At 42.6% G+C, this 18,495-nt stretch overlaps 1 protein-coding gene across 1 annotated transcript; it reads left to right on the top strand.

Moving 5' to 3' along the window:
• The first annotated feature begins 1,833 nt into the window (after positions 1-1,833).
• ido1 (indoleamine 2,3-dioxygenase 1) lies at positions 1,834-4,640 on the top strand. Its single transcript, XM_040195926.2, has 10 exons — positions 1,834-2,028; positions 2,397-2,492; positions 2,569-2,688; positions 2,777-2,895; positions 3,003-3,017; positions 3,102-3,201; positions 3,319-3,436; positions 3,527-3,578; positions 3,700-3,848; positions 3,948-4,640. Exons 1-10 carry the CDS (start codon positions 1,936-1,938, stop codon positions 4,328-4,330), a joined length of 1,245 nt encoding a protein of 414 aa, XP_040051860.1. The 5' UTR covers positions 1,834-1,935; the 3' UTR covers positions 4,331-4,640.
• Positions 4,641-18,495: the final 13,855 nt, after the last annotated feature.

Here is an 18,495-nt window from a genome sequence, read left to right as displayed (position 1 = left end):
CTTGATTTATCTTTTACCTTGGTCACTCTGCGTTTATTTACATTACACAATCTAAAAATACAGTGTTTATACCCCTTAACTTTGTAGGACCAAGAGGATCCTACTATAAAGTTTATACTTGCAAATTTTGGAAAACATATACCCAAGCTGTACTCAGTGTATTGTGTAAGAAAGCCTCCAACAACAAAAAACATGATCATGGGGAAATACTTTAACAGATTAATTTAATATTTCATTGAACAAATGCTGTGATACTGATTTGTAATAATTTTCATTTTAATCCATACAGCATGCTTTGCTAAAACTCCTGCAATGTCAAGTCTGCTCCACCAGGAAGGGCTAAAAGTCTACTTTACACGTCCTTCAAACCCCACTTCAATAGATGCAATACAAATAGATATGAAAACAAAGCAATGGGTGTAAAAAATTAAACTGAATAAGCGCATTGTAATAAAACACATTATATAACGGGGAAATAACATAACTTACCATTTGTGTTGCAAGCTAGCTTGCATGTTCTACTCAAAGAAAAAAAGGTAAGACACAAGGAAGCTACAGTTAAACTGGAATGTGAGAGCGTTACTTAAATAGGAACCAGAATATGAAACACAAGTACTCAGAAGTAAAACCTTCTTATTATATATAATGATTAATGACAACTGCAACTGACCTTTGGTATTTCCTTTTACCCGTGTTCCAGAATTGATCCATTGTCTATAACTGCTTATGCTATTAAGGGCTTTGGGGGAGCTGGATCCCAGCCAACATGAGGTGAGGAGAGAGACCTCATAGACAGGTCTTCAGGCGATCATATTGCTGACACATACACATAGAGAAAAACAATCATGCTTACGTTTACACCTACAGGCAATTTAGAGTCAAATATTAACCTAACCTGCACGTCTTTGGCCTATTGGGGGGGAAGCTGACATATGGCGATCATGCACAATCCACACAGAAGCTGAGCGATGTCAAACTCAGAGGCCTCTTATACGTGACGGTTTACACGAATATTGACGGTTTGACGATTACACCACCGTGCGAATGCCTTTGAATTGTCATCTTAGAATTCAGTTTTTTAGTTTTGCTCATTGAGCCACATTTCAGTAAACTAGATATTTTGCATCTTTGTACAAAGCAGAAGGCTAATTTTGCCTCCTGCAACATCAGTTTAAGGCTCTGTCCAAAACAAGCCTCGTTTAGACGTTACACCATCTGCCGCGTGCCATCCGGTCTGCATAGAATACGTAAGTTATATCTCAGGAATCTGAAGAATGCAAGCTACTGTATCAGCATCACTCCTTTATCTGTCAGCCTTGATTAGTTGTTTGGTAAATGCTCACTTTAAAACAGGCTGTCGCAATCCAATATGAAGACAATGACAATGAAAGCTTCTCTTTGGTCCCCAAAACGAATATTGATGTTACGCAGGACCTGAGTACTCAGTGTATTATTACACTGAGTTCCAACTAATGACACCTTATAATCTACTGTAATGCATCTTATTTACCATAATAGTCTTATAATGTACTCTAATTGATCTTCTAAATGTTTTGGGAACTTATGAGTAAGTTCAAATAATAAATCTGTACAGTTGTATAATTCAACATGGGTTCTTTAAATGCAAAGCTTATGTGATGTAATGTTTAGTCTTAAACATTCTTTTTTTTTTATTATAATTATGTGTAAGTGGAAAAAGTGATGTCAGTGGACATCTTCTACTTACACTTCTGATTTATGGTGAAGCATTGATACGGTTTGCCAAACTTAACCTTAGAATTGCGCAATATCCGAAGTGAGGGATCAATGTGTAACTGCTACGGACAGCAGCTTTAAAGTGAACTCTGTGCCGGAGTCCAGACGCATCGTCGGCTCTCGAACCATTCAGATAGTCGCACGATCCTTGCTGTCAGCGTGGTCTCAGTTCCTTTCTCTATGGCTGCTGCTGAACCAGACGCCAAACCTTTTTTCTCTCTGGAGTCCTACCATGTCTCTGAAGAGCTTGGTTTCATCCTCCCGGATCCTCTGGTAGGTGGATGGATTAGTTTCCCTTGTGAACAAGCAGCCTTAATGAAATGTAAAATTATCAGCAAATCTTGGATTGTCTTGTAGCTAACCTTAAATGTAGCTCAGACTGGTGGAAGCGATGCTTACAGCCTAGAAGTTATGAAACTGTGAACTGGTGACCTGAGGTATTGATTGAAACCAACTGGTCGAGGGAATATGTGTTTATAAAAGGTTCACATAGCAACATAACAGATTAAATGCTAATTTTGGGAGGGATTTTAAAATGGACGTAGAGGGATAACTTATTTTCTACTTCACATTTGTGCACTACTTTATCTAATTTCCATTCGTCATGGTGACCATCGCAATTTATTTTGATGGACACAAAGGAAGAGCTACCACCGTACTACAAGCCATGGATGGACATTGCCCTGCGAGTCCCGGAGCTTGTGCACTCCCGCCAGTTGCGCTTTCTTATTAACAAGGTAGGCGGGGACGATAAAGTGACAGGAACGATTCTCTATGGAGCCATTGGTCCCTGTTAATACCCCGTCTGTTCAGATGCCACAGCTGAGCAACCGGTTTCTGCTGAAGCACCGCGAGTTACGCTTGGCCCACCTGGCCCTCAGTGTAATGACCATGGGCTACATGTGGCAGGAGGGAGAGAACAACACAGTGGAGGTATCTCCTTTTCTACCGACTCATTCCCTCCCTGCCGGCTGTCGGTTGCTCTGCAATATACCATTTACATGAATGAATTTCTTCTAAGACACTACCACGTAACCTGGCGGTCCCATACTGGGAGGTGTCACAGCGTTTAGGACTTCCCCCAATTCTCACCCATGCAGATGCGGTACTGGCCAACTGGAAGAAGAAGGATCCATTGGGGTACGCCCAGTTAGCTTCTGCCTTTTCCCCGGGTTTCCCTCTGAAATGTCTGGTATTAAATCTGTTCTCTCTCTTTTTCATCTCCATCTGCACGTATCCTGTACCAGTCCTTTTGACATGGAGTAAGTACATTTCTGTCCCCCATAAGTGATGCATCAAAATATTTGTATGAATGCAAAGGTCACTGTTGTACGTGTAACACGCAGGAACCTGGAGGTGCTGGTGAGCCTCCCCGGTGGAGACAGCACCAGAGGTTTCTTCTTGGTCACTCTGCTGGTGGAGCTGGCAGCAGTTCCTGCATTGAGGGTGAATATTGACCCCAAAAATGAGTAATTTAAGCATCGCTGTTTAAAAATAATACAGTCCGACATGAATTGGAAGGGGGACAGCTCAGACAAAGCCACTTAATTACTTGTGTTGCAGAACATTCCCGCTGTGATCAACGGTGTCAGGTGTGGAGACACTGAGACTGTGGCCGGAGGCCTGGAGGTCATCAGCCAATCGATACAGGACATGACAGATAAACTGAAACTGATGCAAGGTGATCACTCTAATTTTAAATGAAATACTTAATGTTTCCCATTGACTGTATGTTATAACTAGTATTTTGATGAATGTGATTTTTCTTAAGTTTACGTGGAGCCTTCGGTGTTCTACGGCATAATGAGGATCTACTTGTCCGGGTACTTTGTTTTCATTTGACTGACTAATTACTCTCTTTTTTTTAAAGTGAAACATGCTTTTTGAGTTGTGTAATTGTGTGTGTGTGTGTGTGTGTGTGTGTGTCCATGAACACATACGTAGGTGGAAAGACAACCCGTGCATCCCAAAGGGACTGGTCTATGAAGGGGTCCAGGCGGAGCCCATGGAGTATTCAGGGGGGAGTGCTGCACAGAGCAGCTTGCTTCACTCCTTCGACGAACTTTTTGGAGTCAAACATGAAGCGAAAAGTGGTAAGATGGATGTTTTCTTCTTTCTCCCCTTGGACCGATCACAACAGTTGCGGAGCACTTTGAAAAGGACTCATCGTTATGCTTCTGCTGCGTGTTTAGGTGCCTTTCTAACCCGCATGAGGAACTACATGCCACCGGCACACAAGCTGCTGATCACGGACATCTCGTTGCAACCCTCCCTGAAGAGTTTTGTCCAGCAGCAAGGCAGCCAGAGGCTGAACCAGGCCTTTCAGCACTGTGTCACAAAGCTGTTGGCTTTTCGCAGCTACCACATCAATGTCGTCAGCCGCTTCATCACTGTGCCTGCGGCCCGCGCCCGACAACTGAGGAACCAGAGCCGGGAGTTAGAGGGGGGCGAGATGATCAGCAGGGCACCCACAGCGTTAGAGGAACGGGGCACCGGTGGCTCTAGCATCATGAGCTTCCTCAAGACTGTGAGAGACAAAACGAAAGGCACTTTGTTGCATGAGACAAGCGAATAAATGAAGCGCCGCTGCTGATGTGATCCGTTATCACGGAGGTTACACAGCGGAGGGTCAACTGAATCACGTAAAGCCGTCCGTAAATCACTTCTGATTACTTACTGCGAAACTACTTTGTCTGTGATTTGAAGCCCCGTGACAGAGTGAGAGTGTGATGCCTCTATTGTTCGTCTTACATGAAGCTTTTTTCCATCTGTAAACAAACGTCAGACAGGAGTAGACGGGAGAGAAACCCGTTATTCAGCATCATTGCTGTTACTTTCCATTAAATTCAACCACTGATTCGTCCTTTAACGTGAACGCAAGAAAATGCATCCGACTCTGCTGCAGACCGTTGTTCCAGCAATCAGTGCTAAACCCTCTTTCAATGAGAAGGAGATTTTCTGTTCAAAAGCCATTTAGAAAATTCTGTTTAATGATCGAATACATTTACTGATGCTTTAAAGATCTAATGGCAGTTGAAGTTTGAAAAACTGATCATGTGGGAAAAGAATACTGCGATACCAGAGAAACTTTGGCAGGGGCACTAAAGTTCAGCACGGCCATTTATCACAGCAGAAGATTTCACAGGTGCTGCCTTTGGAGAGATAAAACAATTGGCAACACCTGAGGGCACCAAGAGCATGAGGGCCGTTGATTTAGTAAGTATTCGTCATCTACAAATCGTTGTTTGAAGAGGTGTGATATCCATAGCAGCCTGACACACTGCAGTATCGACAGGCTGGGACCTGAACTTTCCCTCTCAGAAAATAATCAGTCTTTGTTGCATCTTGACTCGACAGTGTGTCCTCACAATGGGGGGGGGGGGGTTTCATGTCAAAGCACAATGCACAATGCTGTGCAGAGATGCATCACTTCGATGCATCAGTTAGCTCGGCACTCTTGCCGCCCTTTCAGCCCTCATCCAGCCCTCACATGCCCCTCTTTACTTCATGGTGCTGAAAGTGTGGAAAGCTCAGAGCGATGAAGGGATGGATTGTGTCATGAATGGCTCACGCTGTGTAATCTTCACCTTTTCCTGGCTCATCTCCACCGTTTCATTTCAATAACGGCCTTGTTAGCGCAGATAAAACAGATGATGCAACAATTAGACATTACACTTTGCCCAAATCTTAGCAATCTGCTCTGACTTGCCTGTGTTTCTTTCACATTCTGGAAAAGAACACAACAGAAGAGCAAGTGAGAGAAAACTATTACACGTGACTTTCATACGAGTTTCATTTGTTAAAAGGTGTTTGTAGCATGTATGAAGACAGATGTTTTAAGCCATTTGGATGTATAGCAACAACACTCATAAAAAGTCACTGGGCTGGAGATCATTCATGCTTTCAATCACCGTAAACCCTTCAAACAGACACGTTTTTTATGACCTGAGAAGCTGTGTGTCGGCAGACCCGAGATGAGGACAGAAACCACTCAGGGACGTGGGGAGATGGGTGGCAGGGGCAAATAGTTTGCTCACGTGTCACAAAACGTCTGATTAAAACCTCTTCCACAGCCAGAACAAATACCGCCCTTCCTTATTGCCCGACTGTGGAGGACACCCTGACAACCCGGCAGTAAACACCGGCCATCTCTAAGGATGTCTTCATTGTGCAGTCGGGGCAGGGCCTTCGTAGTCACTAAAGTTTCACATCAACACGGCGGCTGGTTTCAGTGTGTAACATGACACACACGTTCATGTACGAACTCACTTGGTTTGCGCTGGTGTGAGATGTACTGCAGAATAAATGAGAGTAAGGTGTCAGCTTCCTCCCCCTTATAGTGATGTTTTGGCTTACATGTCCTAATAGACTTAAACTTACAAGCAAATGATATGAAAGCGATTCTCATCGCGGCAATTCAATGGAGTCATTCTTGTTTTCATGAGATCACCTCAAACATCCACATTCCCATTTGTCAGAACCCACAGGATCACAGGCGTGGGTTCTCCTCTCTGTTTAGATAAGATGGATATCGGCGCCTTGCTGGTTAACCAGGATATCCTGGATTCTGTTAGTTCAAAATGATGCTGCTGCTCACCTTAAGCCCCGCAAAGCCGAGAGTGTAACTCACCCTCGCGGGTCAGACACGCGGGTCAGACACTGATCAGTTTGGAAACTGAATTTGAGCTGTATGGGTATTATGCTAAACGACTTTCAAATACGTTTTGCTGTGATTCTCCCTCCCACAGGATATTCAATCAGTGGTCTAAAATAATTGAACAAAATAGTGACAGTTCAACAACAGGTGAGTCTTCCAAACAACTTCCCTAGTGCCGTGACCACCTCCAGACTGGTGAATCATCTTCCTTATAATACCTCACTTACGCCGCTCTAAACAAAAGCTAATGTATCCGACGGTTCACCGTGATGCAGTTTACCAACTTCACTTTCCTTCCTACTTGTCTCCGTTAAACAAGACATCAAGCTCATCTATCATGTACTTAGTTGCTTAACCTCTTTTTATTTACAAAGTCAATAGAAACATGCTGATGTGTAATGTGTTTACCGTGTTCACCACCATACGGTTTGTTTGCATATTGTCACAGGAAGTGAAGGCTGAATGTCGCTAGTTTTGCAGCCATTTGTTCAAAACGTTTTTTCTGTGATTTATTTGATGATGCAGCAACCGTGAATATCTGTAGAAAATGACATGGTAATATATACGAGATACGTGAACCAACAGACCATCAATGCCAACCTGATTTGAAAATGTAACATTCTTTTACAAATTAAAAGTTTTCTTCCAGCAGCCTTCTTTTTCTGTATTCCAAAACTTTGCAGGGTTGAAATGCCGTCATGCAGAACACGCGCTCTGCAGTGACCTCTTGCACAGTGAGCTTATTGACCTGTCCTCATTCCTCTCATGTTTCAGTGTGTGATTTGGCCTCTTTCACTGGGAGATTTGCTCTGACAAAGTAAATTAAACAACAAAATGTTGCCACTAAAAACTGTAACCCCATTGGTCTGCTTCATGCTGCATAGAACAGACATGGACCGTCAACTAAAAATACTGAAAGACGGACAGCAGTTCTACTAAATGATTACTTGTGGGCCTTGGGTCCCTTTAATTGAACTGGATGCTACTTACAACGTCCTAAAGGCCCTTACAATGAAGTGAGGCTCTCTGAATGGTTTCCCCAGTGACCACAACCACACGTTTTAAATCAGATTTTGATGGCCGCGAGAAGAATACACGACATTCAGATGGCTTTCCTCACAGGATTAGCAGCAGCGCACAGACGTCACAGCCTTTTGTGTTAAAGGTTAAGGCAACTTTGAGCCGTGTGTAAGGGAATACAGCTCAACCTCTCGCCGCAGCTGACTCACTACTGGCCCTGACAGGTGCGCAACAGACAACTGTGCGATTCCACACACACACGCTCGCACACGCGCGTATGCAAAATGCGCAGAGCCACGACGTGCCCAACTGAGCACCGACGCATGCACGGGCAAACACAGCTCCTCACTGCTTCTGACCTGGAGACAGAAGAACCTTGTATGTGTGTGTTTACTCCCACTTGCTCCACTTGGATTTCCTCTCATGCCACGCAGCTATTGTCCTCCCGCCTCTCGCTCTGCTGATTGACTTCCCCTTCCTCTGAGTGGTCGCTAATGTCACCTTCTCCGCTGGCGCCGACACGTTCGTGTTATCAACAGCTACTCGTCCGGGTTTCAAAAATACAGGAAGTTCCCCTCGGGGTCCGCTGCGTGTGATACGTATTGACGTGGACAATAAATGTCCACTTATCCCCGTCGCGAAGTCACATGTAACCCATGAGAAATACTGAGACACAATGCATTCCAAGGGCAAGGGCACGCCAAGGTCACGCTGTGTTTTTCGAAGAAAATACCAATAACATTTGGGAACTCGGGATAATATCTGGTCGGCATGTTCACCCCCCCCCCCCAATTTATCCCCAACATTCTAGCTTTGTCATAAAATGGAGGATAAACATGGGGATCAGATTACGTTGATGAATAACTGCTTCGAAAGCTGTGAAAAGAAAATTGCTGTAATTCCAAATTGTTATGGTAGGATATCAGTGGCAGCAGGAGGAGGAGTCTTTTTTTCACAGACCCTTTCTGCAGCTCAGTCATGGTCACTGTACTGCAATTTTTGGTCACAAAGTCCAGTATGTTATTCTTGCGTTGGATGAATCTCTTTAATCCACACTTGTAATTGCTTACTTATGTAAGAAAAAATAAGAGAGGCTTCCTTTGGGCCGCAGCTACCGAGAGATGGAATGAAAATCCCGCAATAGTCGTCTAATCCCAAATTTCCCTGTAAAAACATTCCACTTCCTCCCAGGCAACATACAGACCTGTACCTATGCAGAGCTGAGGCGGGCGGCGGGGGGGTGAGCTGCTTCGGCCGGGGGACAAACTGGAGACAGACGGGGTCGGACAGATGGGAAAAGCAGTCAGGTGTAACGCAGAGGCCTGGGACGACCACCGACTTGAAGCTGCACTGTTCCACCATGAACACGGAGCCATATGAACCGATTCTGTTCATGTCGGCTAAGAACCGAGGATCTTTATGGCGCTATAAGTCAAGCTGAAAGTTTGAGTGAACAAATCACTGAACACAAGAGTCGTTCATTTCTTAAAGCACTGTATACAACAGGCAGCAACGTCAGAACAGCCGAGGCTGAAGATGACAGCCAATAATGTTAAAAATGTTTACCCGCGGATGGTTTAGGAAGAAAAGTTGTGGTACAATTTATCCTGCCTGAGCCATGAATGTTAATACTGAATGTTGTGGCAAACCATTCAATACTTATATTTAAAATTTGGACCACATAATATTTCATGAATTTTCATGACTAAAAAGCAATGTTCTGGTTTCGTTGCCGTGGAAACTGAGATCATTATGTATAAGACCAGATCGTCAATTAGGCCAATATCTTACAATGAATAAAAAATAAATATAGGTTGACACTACAGTCAACATGCAGTTGTTGGATATGGATGGAAAAGCTCTGCACTGGTTCAGCCGGTTCATGTGAGAGCACATTCAGACCTTGTGTCCCCTCCTGAGGTCGGCCCTCTGCTGCCCACACAGCCTGAGCCTACTTTGCTCGTCTCTGTTCCCAAGGCATCATGTCCTGAAAAACTGTATTCAAAAAAGAAACTGTTACAATTTGTTCTGCCAAAACATGTTCACCAAGCCAGAAACAACCAAATTTAGATTTAAGACGTTGTACTTTCTGCCATGTAATTTACAAAATTGGGGAAGCCAATATTGTTATTTTCCACAGTGAGCTTAATGCAATACATAAAAATAGATGCTTGCCAAATGTCCACTTCATGGATGGATTTAGCTTCTGCGTAATAAAATATTGTTCATTACAAAAATCAGGAAATCCAAAGAATATTATTCCAGCTCTTATGCGGTGTCACCTGGATCACTACTGTGGACGGCAAATATACAGTAGTAGAGTGAAACGGTCTGGTCCTGTTTAATCAAATAACTGAGCTTGTTTTAAATACTCTGAGAGACGCCTTTCTGCTCAGATGTTTATATTAATCACAATGTGCAGAGCTGACATGCAGGAACAAGGTAGAAAAATAATGATCAGGACTGAAATAGCCTCTCATTTCCACCTCAGCTGCATCCCTTTTCAGTACTTTTGTCAAATGTACAAGCAAGTGGCGCCGCAGCAGGTTCCTTTTTACATTTATTCTTAATTCTTTCCAATTCAATTTTTGGTCTCCGCTGCATCGTGTGGCCTTTATCAACAGGTGAGACTTCCTCAGTTGTCATGGTTCAGTTCTAAAATGTGTAAAGCACTTTGAGTTGACTTTTATTGAGATGTGTAAATTCAACATATTACAAAAGCAGATGTGTCCACGAACATGAGAATTATTTCCCTGCAAAATGAATTTGGTATTTCCCTTCAATGCGCTCACGCATTCAAGCATTTAAAGAGGAATATATTAATGTTCATTCCCGTGAAAGTATTTGTCAAGCGGAGCTACACGTAAATAAACAGTACACTGCGTCCTCTTGAGGTCCCCGAATACAACAGTGTGAAAGGCAGATGCACTTTTATTGAGCTGATTATCCCCGATCACACTGTCCCACTGTGAGGGACGCTTGTGCCTCAGCTCCACCGTAGCAGAGCAGATGTTTTATGAGGGATTGTGACTTTTTGTCTCCCTCTAAGCTCAGCACACCATAGTGCGCTAGTGGAAGGGTGAACTTGATTCACATCTTTTTTCATTTTTTCTACGTTCACAGCAAAAATGCAGCAAAATGAATCCATAAATTTCCGAGGCAGGATGCTCTGGCTGTGTAGTCCTCACCTGCTGGCTCTGCTGGCACCAAAGCAGACCCAGAACAAATAATCACCCGGCCGCCTGAAATAAAGGGTCTCACGCAGGCAAGCTTGTTCCACTAACAGAGGGCAACGGAGACAGGAATGTTTCACCATGTTCCCGTTGTGTCTGAGGTTTTAGGGTGCGTGCTGGATGCCAATTAGAGGCTTTGTAATGTGATTTAGGTGGACGGGATGTGACGTTAAAGGCAGAGTACAGCGCATAGCAATAGAGCAATATTAAATTAGCCAAGAGTAATGCAAATTGCCACGATAACTATAGTTTCAAGTGGTTGATTTTAAGTTATTAAATAAATCAACACAACTTTGCTATCCTCAAAATCAGTTCACTCTTGCATCCAATCTATAGAATATGATAAACCACTGCACCTCTCTGCTGCTCTAGTTCCAAAATATCAAACCCTTTCCTGCAGGCACATGGGATTAGAAAGTGACATCTGACCAAGCAGCGTTATTTGACATATTGAGAGTGAGAGGCAACAGGTGGGGCGAGATGGGGGCCTCTACACTCCGTCAGATCACTTGACTGAGTTTTGATGTTGATGCTCAAGAGAAGATTCTTTTGGAGTTGTGTTTGACCACCTCGCCTTTTAGGGCGTTTTTTGTTTCCCTGAACTCCTGAAAAAATAGCTGTCTCTTCGGTTATTCAAAACCCTCTTTGTGACTCGGATGATGATTTTCTGTGTGTTGGCATGGTTGGATGATCAGTTGTCAATGGTGAAAATGAGCATAGCAGCTTTTTACTGATATTACAAATATATATTATTCAGAGGAACTGCTCATATAAAGTTAAAGACTGGAAGGGAGCCCCTAATGGATATCCCCTTCTCTCTGTTTATGCTGTGGATAATCACGACTCTTTGCTGTCCTTGCTGCGAAATGGTGGAACGAGCTCTCTGAAGACATCAGGACCGCAGAGAGCATTCACATCCTCTGCAAACTAAAGACTCACCTCTTCAGACTCTACCTTGATAAAAAAACACTAACATGTTGTAGCACTTTTATATTTATAATGGCTCTTATCTATAGCAAGTTATAAATTGGCTTATTTGATGAAATTGTACCTTCTTGTTTCTTGATCTTTTGAGTTTTTAACCTTATGGTTGAAATCCACTTATCGTAAGTCGCTTTGGATAAAAGCATTAGCTAAAAGACATGTAATGTAATGTCATTTCCACTCCAGTATTTTTCTACCAAATGTAGATGTTGAATATCAGACAAGGTTTGAGATAAAGCCCGGACCCCCGAGTGCCAGTCCAGGTATACACAGCTAAAACAAGCGCCAACATGTGCGAGGAAGGAAGTCTTTGAGATAAACTTCTGAATGATGTAATGGTTTGTCACTTTTTCAGATACTCATACAATCAGATTACACGTAAAGATTTAAATCAATACCCCTGTAGGGTCTTGTCTCATTGACACTATCCAAGGGCGTGTATGTCTCTAAAACCTGAGACCTTGAAGATAATCTGCACGATAAAACACGTTTGTCATTTGTCTCATATGACTGGGTTCTTGTGTCCATGTCTGAAGACTTTGCCCTGCAGCCGCACAGGCAGTAAATGGACTCAAATTCAAAATGGAGTCATTGAATCTCCCAGCTGATGGCGAGAGCAAGATAGAAGGCTATTAAATCTCCCAGGGGAAAATAATGCAAAGTAAATAGTCTGCAGCACTGAGGGAGCAAATAGCATTTTTCCTGTGGATAGGAAAATGGAGCAGCCTCTGTCCAACATTGCTGGTGGGAACGTCTGTCAGCAAGCCACAGCCGGGTCACATTAACTACCAGTTTCCCACAATCTGGCCTTTATTAGAAAGGCTATTAGCAACCTTAGAATCAGGTAGATCTGAACAGCCCCACAGAGAGAACAGTGAACACTGCTTGATTCATGCAGGACGGCCTAAAAATATCTCCCTGTGTATGACACGATGCCAAGGAAGGCAGTCGGTTCCTCTGCTATCACAGAGGATGTTGTTGATCCGGAGTGCGTGGAAGGTGATGAGAGCGACGGCCTCTAGTTAATGTCAGTGGATAATAAAGGTCTGCTGCTTCAGATTCTTCCCCATTTAGACGGCAAGCGTCGATCCGTGGTTGAGGTGAGACGGAGCTGCGCAGTGAGTGAGGTTTTCAATCTCATTTGTAGCACAGTTTCAAGATGTTACGTGGCCCCGGTCCAGTTCGGTTTGGAAGAGGATCTGTGACTCAACATGAACTCGCACAAACATTATGCACTCGTAACCCGGAGGAAGGCACCGGCCTCTGTTGCCTCACACCACTTCCACCTTATTCATGTTGAGTCACAAAGCAGCAACGGGGGGAAAGATATTTCCCACTTTACAAGTTACTCATTGAGGGTTTGCTTGGAAACAAGTAAGATTAAGTTAGATTAAAGTGAACTCCAAACTGTATCACTTCCACACTCTCTTTATAAAAGGCATCAAAAGTTAACCGCTCCATTTGGCCACATTACCCCTCAAAACAATATGGAAGGGCTACAAATCTCAATCCAACATGTGTGAATGTGTGAGTACATTTATGCTGTCTACATCCATTATTCCTTCACGTTTAGGATTTAGAAATATATGTATCATTGTTGTGTCGACCTTATCGTTTATGAAAGAGTTCTTTTTCAGTTTCTATTGTAATAATAGCGACAGCGGGTTCCAATTTCTGTGAAAAGGATGCACTAATGCTAAGGGTTGCACTTTACAATGAGATAAGGTACACACAGAGATAGATAGATATCCTCTGTCTTTGAGGGAATGTCCTTTTAAACTGTCTGCCTGTAGCTGTGGCTCTCGGCCACCAGAGACCCTGCCTGCTGCACCTACAATGGTTCAGTTTTCATTATTGAGTAAACAGGGGATGTAGCTAATATTATCTGCACAAAAATAGACTTTCCAGCAAGCAGAGTGCAGAAAAGCAGCTGTGCATCCTGAGGGAACGGAGGGAGGATCTCTGGGATGCTGATGAGTCGCAGCATAAGCTGGTGAGGATTGAACTGCTTTCCAAACACATGGGAACCAACTTAAATGTGAAAAGGAAAGACTATTTAGTACAGTGTGAAGGGCAAGGCGATTGAAGTGTTCATGATGAATAAACTCGTCGAGGAAGAGACACAGGATAAACAATGCAGTAAACAGGAGGACATGAAGTGAACCGGACGCTGCCCGGCTTCCTGTTCAAGTCGTGAATAATTGGTGTCAATAATTCTGAGAAGGAAGTTGTCAGTTTCCTGGTATTTGCGTGCATTGATCACTAATGTTCTTGCACGTAATTATGTAATACCTTTTTAATTGACATGTTGACTATCATAAGAAATACTTTTTAATGTTCTTACCTTATGGGTTAGTATCCTTCTGTTATGGATTACCCTTGATCATAAAAGACAGTTTTTCCACAGAAATAAAGACGCAATAAAGTGAAGAACAGCAGGCCTCATATTAAGCAAAATAACCAATGCTTTCCAGGAAGGTTAACTTTAAAACCTCTGGCATCAGCGGGGGGAACGCAAAATGAATGCCAGGTTCTTGCAACCCAATTAAAGGTATAAAAAGAAGAGATAAAATATGGCATTATAAATATACACTCAAGTAATTACTCTGTAATGCAGACTAGTTTTGGAGCCAGAGTAGTTTCATCATACTATATTTTAATGGACCAAGATGGTGAGTAATCACAGTTCAAATAAGCACGATGACTTGGTAAGACCCTTTTAGGCTTTTTAATGGCCCATTATTTTCCAACCGTGCTTTACTTTATGTTAGGTCCTTCGCTTCTTGGTAGTATTTTTAATTAGAACTTAACCTATTATTCCCAACCTGAATCAGAATTCTGTCTTTTCTTAATGTTTTTTTAATTTACAATCTATTGCGTGCAAGCACATAAGATGTCGTCGGCCGATGATGTTAGCATCAGTCACAGTGAGCAGCATCACCTCAAAGAGAAATGCAAGCGGAGCGCAACATAATGATCTCTCAGCTCACATATGGTTAGCACAATGGCATCTTTATGTCCGTTCACAGGTGGCCCTTTAAAGTTTGTGGCTTTGTACTGACTCATCCTCACCAGCACACCGCTCAGTGTGCACCTGCATGCTCACACTGAGGTTGCCAAGCACTTAAAGCCGCAGCCAGGAACACACACAGTAACACTTACTTAATCTGAAAATACTGAAAAAGTTGTAACTGTTGGAGCTGAGGTGACTTCTAGGCGATCTTATTACAAAGTGACCCGCGAGATGTTCTTGTGCAGAAAATCCAGGTATGTCAATGAAAACATAACAACTAGTATTTTGTACAAACATGCTGGTTATCATCCCTGATGTAACTATGCTTCCCAGGTCCTGAGCTGTTTACAAGCTCATGAATTTCTTAATGGAAAATATTCGCCCCCAACAAAGCCACCGCCAGTGTTGTTGGATGTGTAACTAAGTGCACGCCTCTCTTTTTCCACATAAAATTGCTGTCTCTAAATTGTGCAGTTTTCAGTTAGACCTCCTTTGAATTGTCATGTGTCCTCTCTGCTGAGTGCACTTGAGAGGAAAATGGAAAAGAGGTGAAAATAATAAGTGAAGAAAAACAAACAGCCTCTGCTGTTTTGTGACTTCATTTGTTATTCTCTTTGGGTGCAACAGATACATCGTTTCATTACACAAATAGAAAAATGTTATGAAATAGTACTATTATAGCATGGTTTACCGATGGACTTAACTTTTACAGGTTAATTATCTTGTTGCGTAAACAAGGCCCACGCACACAGAAAGTTAAAAAGTTTCTTTTTCTTTCTCCTCAGTTACAACCACGAAAGAGAAGGCCAAGCTCAAACAACTGTGCCACTCATGTTTCTGGGCTACTAATCAAAAGCTTTTTATATGCAAATTATATTAAATACTTTCACATTAGCCTCTGCAAGGTCCATTTTCAGTGTGATACAGGGCAGTATTTGAAAAGAGATGAGGATGAATGCTGTTTGTATTCAAATTATGTGACATCAGCTATTTGCTTTCAGATCCATTTGAGCTTTTATTATAAATTCATAAATACATAAAAATCTGATTCATGGCTGCTGTAAAACTCTGTGAGCTGCGTTTGTAAAACATAACATCTTGTGGGGACCCGGAGGACCTCAAAGAGGTCTAGTGAGGACATTTGCAGACACTATGGTTTACACATTCCCCACTGTGCACAAATCCATTCTTCAATACGCCGTTCCATGCAAGCAAAGCTGGTTTATCTGTCATCCAGACAAGAATGCAAACACACTCACTAACACATACCAGAAGGGAACACCATGAACATTACTGGGGGAGTCTGTAGAGCTCTAATTATTGACCAAACAATTTAAATGCATTGGTCGGAGCTGTCATGAATCATCAAAGGCCTTTCTGTGCACTTTTAGTATGAAGGAGCAGAGACACATATTTCCCGGCTCAACGGAACCTATTAAAAGGCAATTTTGACTAAAATATGCTGAACTCAATGATACCCACGTGCCCCTGAGCAATCTGTGAGCCACTTAATACATTATAGCTCCAGCCCCTTCAACAGCTTTCCAACTGGGCAGCTTTAAAATGTTTCAGGGAAGTGAACGTGGATTTGCCAAGAATGCTCACATGAAAGGTTACAAGGGCTCTTCTTGTTTTTCGTTATTCGTGCCACTCACTGAAAACGTTCAATGTGGCTCATGCTCCAAAGTTAAATAAACCCAGAAAAGCACAGAAATGGAGTCAAAAAGACATTAATTCACTTTCCTTTTGACGCACATATATACACCAGCAAGAAAAATACTTGCAATGGCTTTCTTGTCACCTTTTTTTCTCAATCTATTTATTCTGGGCAGTAAGGACTGGTCTGAAAAGACTGTGTCACATTTCTAAACAATGAACGTTTACTAATTCTGACTGTATGCGCTTTATTTCCTTCCTCTACGCTCTTTCCTTTGATGCAACTGAGGATCCTGAGTGTTGTTGCGTGTCTTAACACCAGCTTTTAAAGCTGAGCTCATCAATAGCCCCGCAGCTGTTAGGACGGGATTGTCAGATAGTTGGGGGCCAACATTAGGGATATTAAAAGGGGCTACAATTTGCAATTTAACAGGTTAATAATTAAGTAATTGCTTTAAAGCCGGAAGCTCTTCATGGGGGCCTAGTATACGATTTCTTAACATGTTTGCTACGTCGATTTGTATAATGATACCAATTTAAAAGTGATCCAAAACATCAATTAACACTACTTTAAAGGAATAGTTAATCCCCAAGACAATATCAAGTTTAGTACTCGGGTTGTCTAAAATCCCAGAAAAGGTTATTCATTGAATGGTGCTAAGGAGGGTAAACACTGAAATATGAAAGCATGTCAGTGCAAACGGAATTGGCTAGATGACAAAATATGTAGTATCCATTCATGGTGCACAAAGAATAAAAATATAAAATCAAGGAGAAAGGAAAGTTGTACAATAAGTTCTACTCATACAACTTTACCACCATTCATAATAATGTGTGGATAAGATTAATCGCTTTGACTCCCTGGAAAATATGACAGCCCTTAAGTGGTTACTATTCTCATTTGTATAACTTGTTTTGGTGGAGATGAGTGATAAGAGAAAAATAGCTGAGTGTGTCTGTCCTGCATGCATCTTTTCTCTTTGTGTCGGCCTTTAATTCATCTGCCTTATCTCCTATTTGTAATATCCGCTCTCCTGGGAACAGAGACAAAGAGGAGAGGCCACGACCCAGCTTTGCCTTGTTTGCACTTCGCTGGCCCTCACACTTTGATTCCCTTCTTGATGGATCGGTGGAAAATACTTCCCCATATATGCCCGTTGAAGCAGGAGGATATATATTTGGAAGTTGTAAATGGCCTTTCTGTCAGTAGAGTCAATACTGCAAAGGAAAACGCCTCATTCTGTCCACACGCAGTAACTATTACGTGTGTTATTTTAGCATGACTACGATGATACAAGAGTCAAAAAGGGCCGTCTGCCTCTGAAAGACAGGAAACATGTCCATTGACAATGTGGGCCTTCCTGGATTTAGTCACTCAACATTGGGATCTATCACACAATCGCAGGGCTCTTTCTAATATCGTCTTCCCAGATAGCGTAAAATTGACAGATTTCTTGTTTGACGTTACTTTGTTTCCGCGCCTTTGATACGATGCATCCCTCCATGATTAGATCCTCTCCCTCCTCCCGTGATTGATCTTCAAATGACAATGAATGACAATGATAGAATTCTGAATAAAAAGTACAACTTAAAAAATTTACAAAAATGTAAGATGTTATTTTTTCTGGAACAACTTTCATATGGGCCTTGCGAATCGCTTGTCCCGTGCTCTCCTCTCCTCTAAGAATCATCAGAAATCAAAACAGAGACGTCCAGATTTTGGTATGTTTGAGTATTTGGGGGATTTAACATTCCACTCTTTCGTTTGGAATTATTTAAATAGTTCAGCGTTACGGACCTGTGAAGTGACATATCGGCCATCTGCCTGCTCCCAGGGAGGAGCTACGTGGTGAGGACGTGGACATCGGTCCACAGAGGGCCAACACAGCTCCTGCATTTAGGCAAGTTTCCAGCCCCCAGCACGCACACCAGCCCATCTTCCTACCCCCGGGGCATTCTCACTGATGGCTTTGACTGGCTTTTCACGGTGCCATGATGCTTTCATTAAGCAAGTTTATTCCCCGTTTTCCATTGCCGGGCATCTCTCCCATCTGCATCCACTCACAGCGATCGGCCGAGCTGCTTCGGCTCTGGATGACACGGAGGCTGAATTTCAGTGAGGATGCAAAAAGCTTTTACTATAAATCTTATTGCTCTGTCATTTATCCATTGCAGCC

The sequence above is a fragment of the Gasterosteus aculeatus genome, chromosome 13 (assembly GCF_964276395.1).
Source record: "Gasterosteus aculeatus chromosome 13, fGasAcu3.hap1.1, whole genome shotgun sequence".
NCBI classification, from domain to species: domain Eukaryota; kingdom Metazoa; phylum Chordata; class Actinopteri; order Perciformes; family Gasterosteidae; genus Gasterosteus; species Gasterosteus aculeatus.
The sequence above is the reverse complement of the archived record's forward strand: the minus strand, read 5'-3'. Positions and strand labels throughout refer to the sequence as shown.

Excerpts from the sequence above, each read along its gene's own strand:
- ido1 (XM_040195926.2), top strand. The coding sequence starts at position 1,936 with ATGGCTGCTGCTGAACCAGACGCCAAACCTTTTTTCTCTCTGGAGTCC. Across the intron at positions 2,493-2,568 it reads TGCGCTTTCTTATTAACAAG|ATGCCACAGCTGAGCAACCG; the intron begins GTAGGCGGGGAC and ends CCGTCTGTTCAG. Across the intron at positions 3,849-3,947 it reads CAAACATGAAGCGAAAAGTG|GTGCCTTTCTAACCCGCATG; the intron begins GTAAGATGGATG and ends CTGCGTGTTTAG.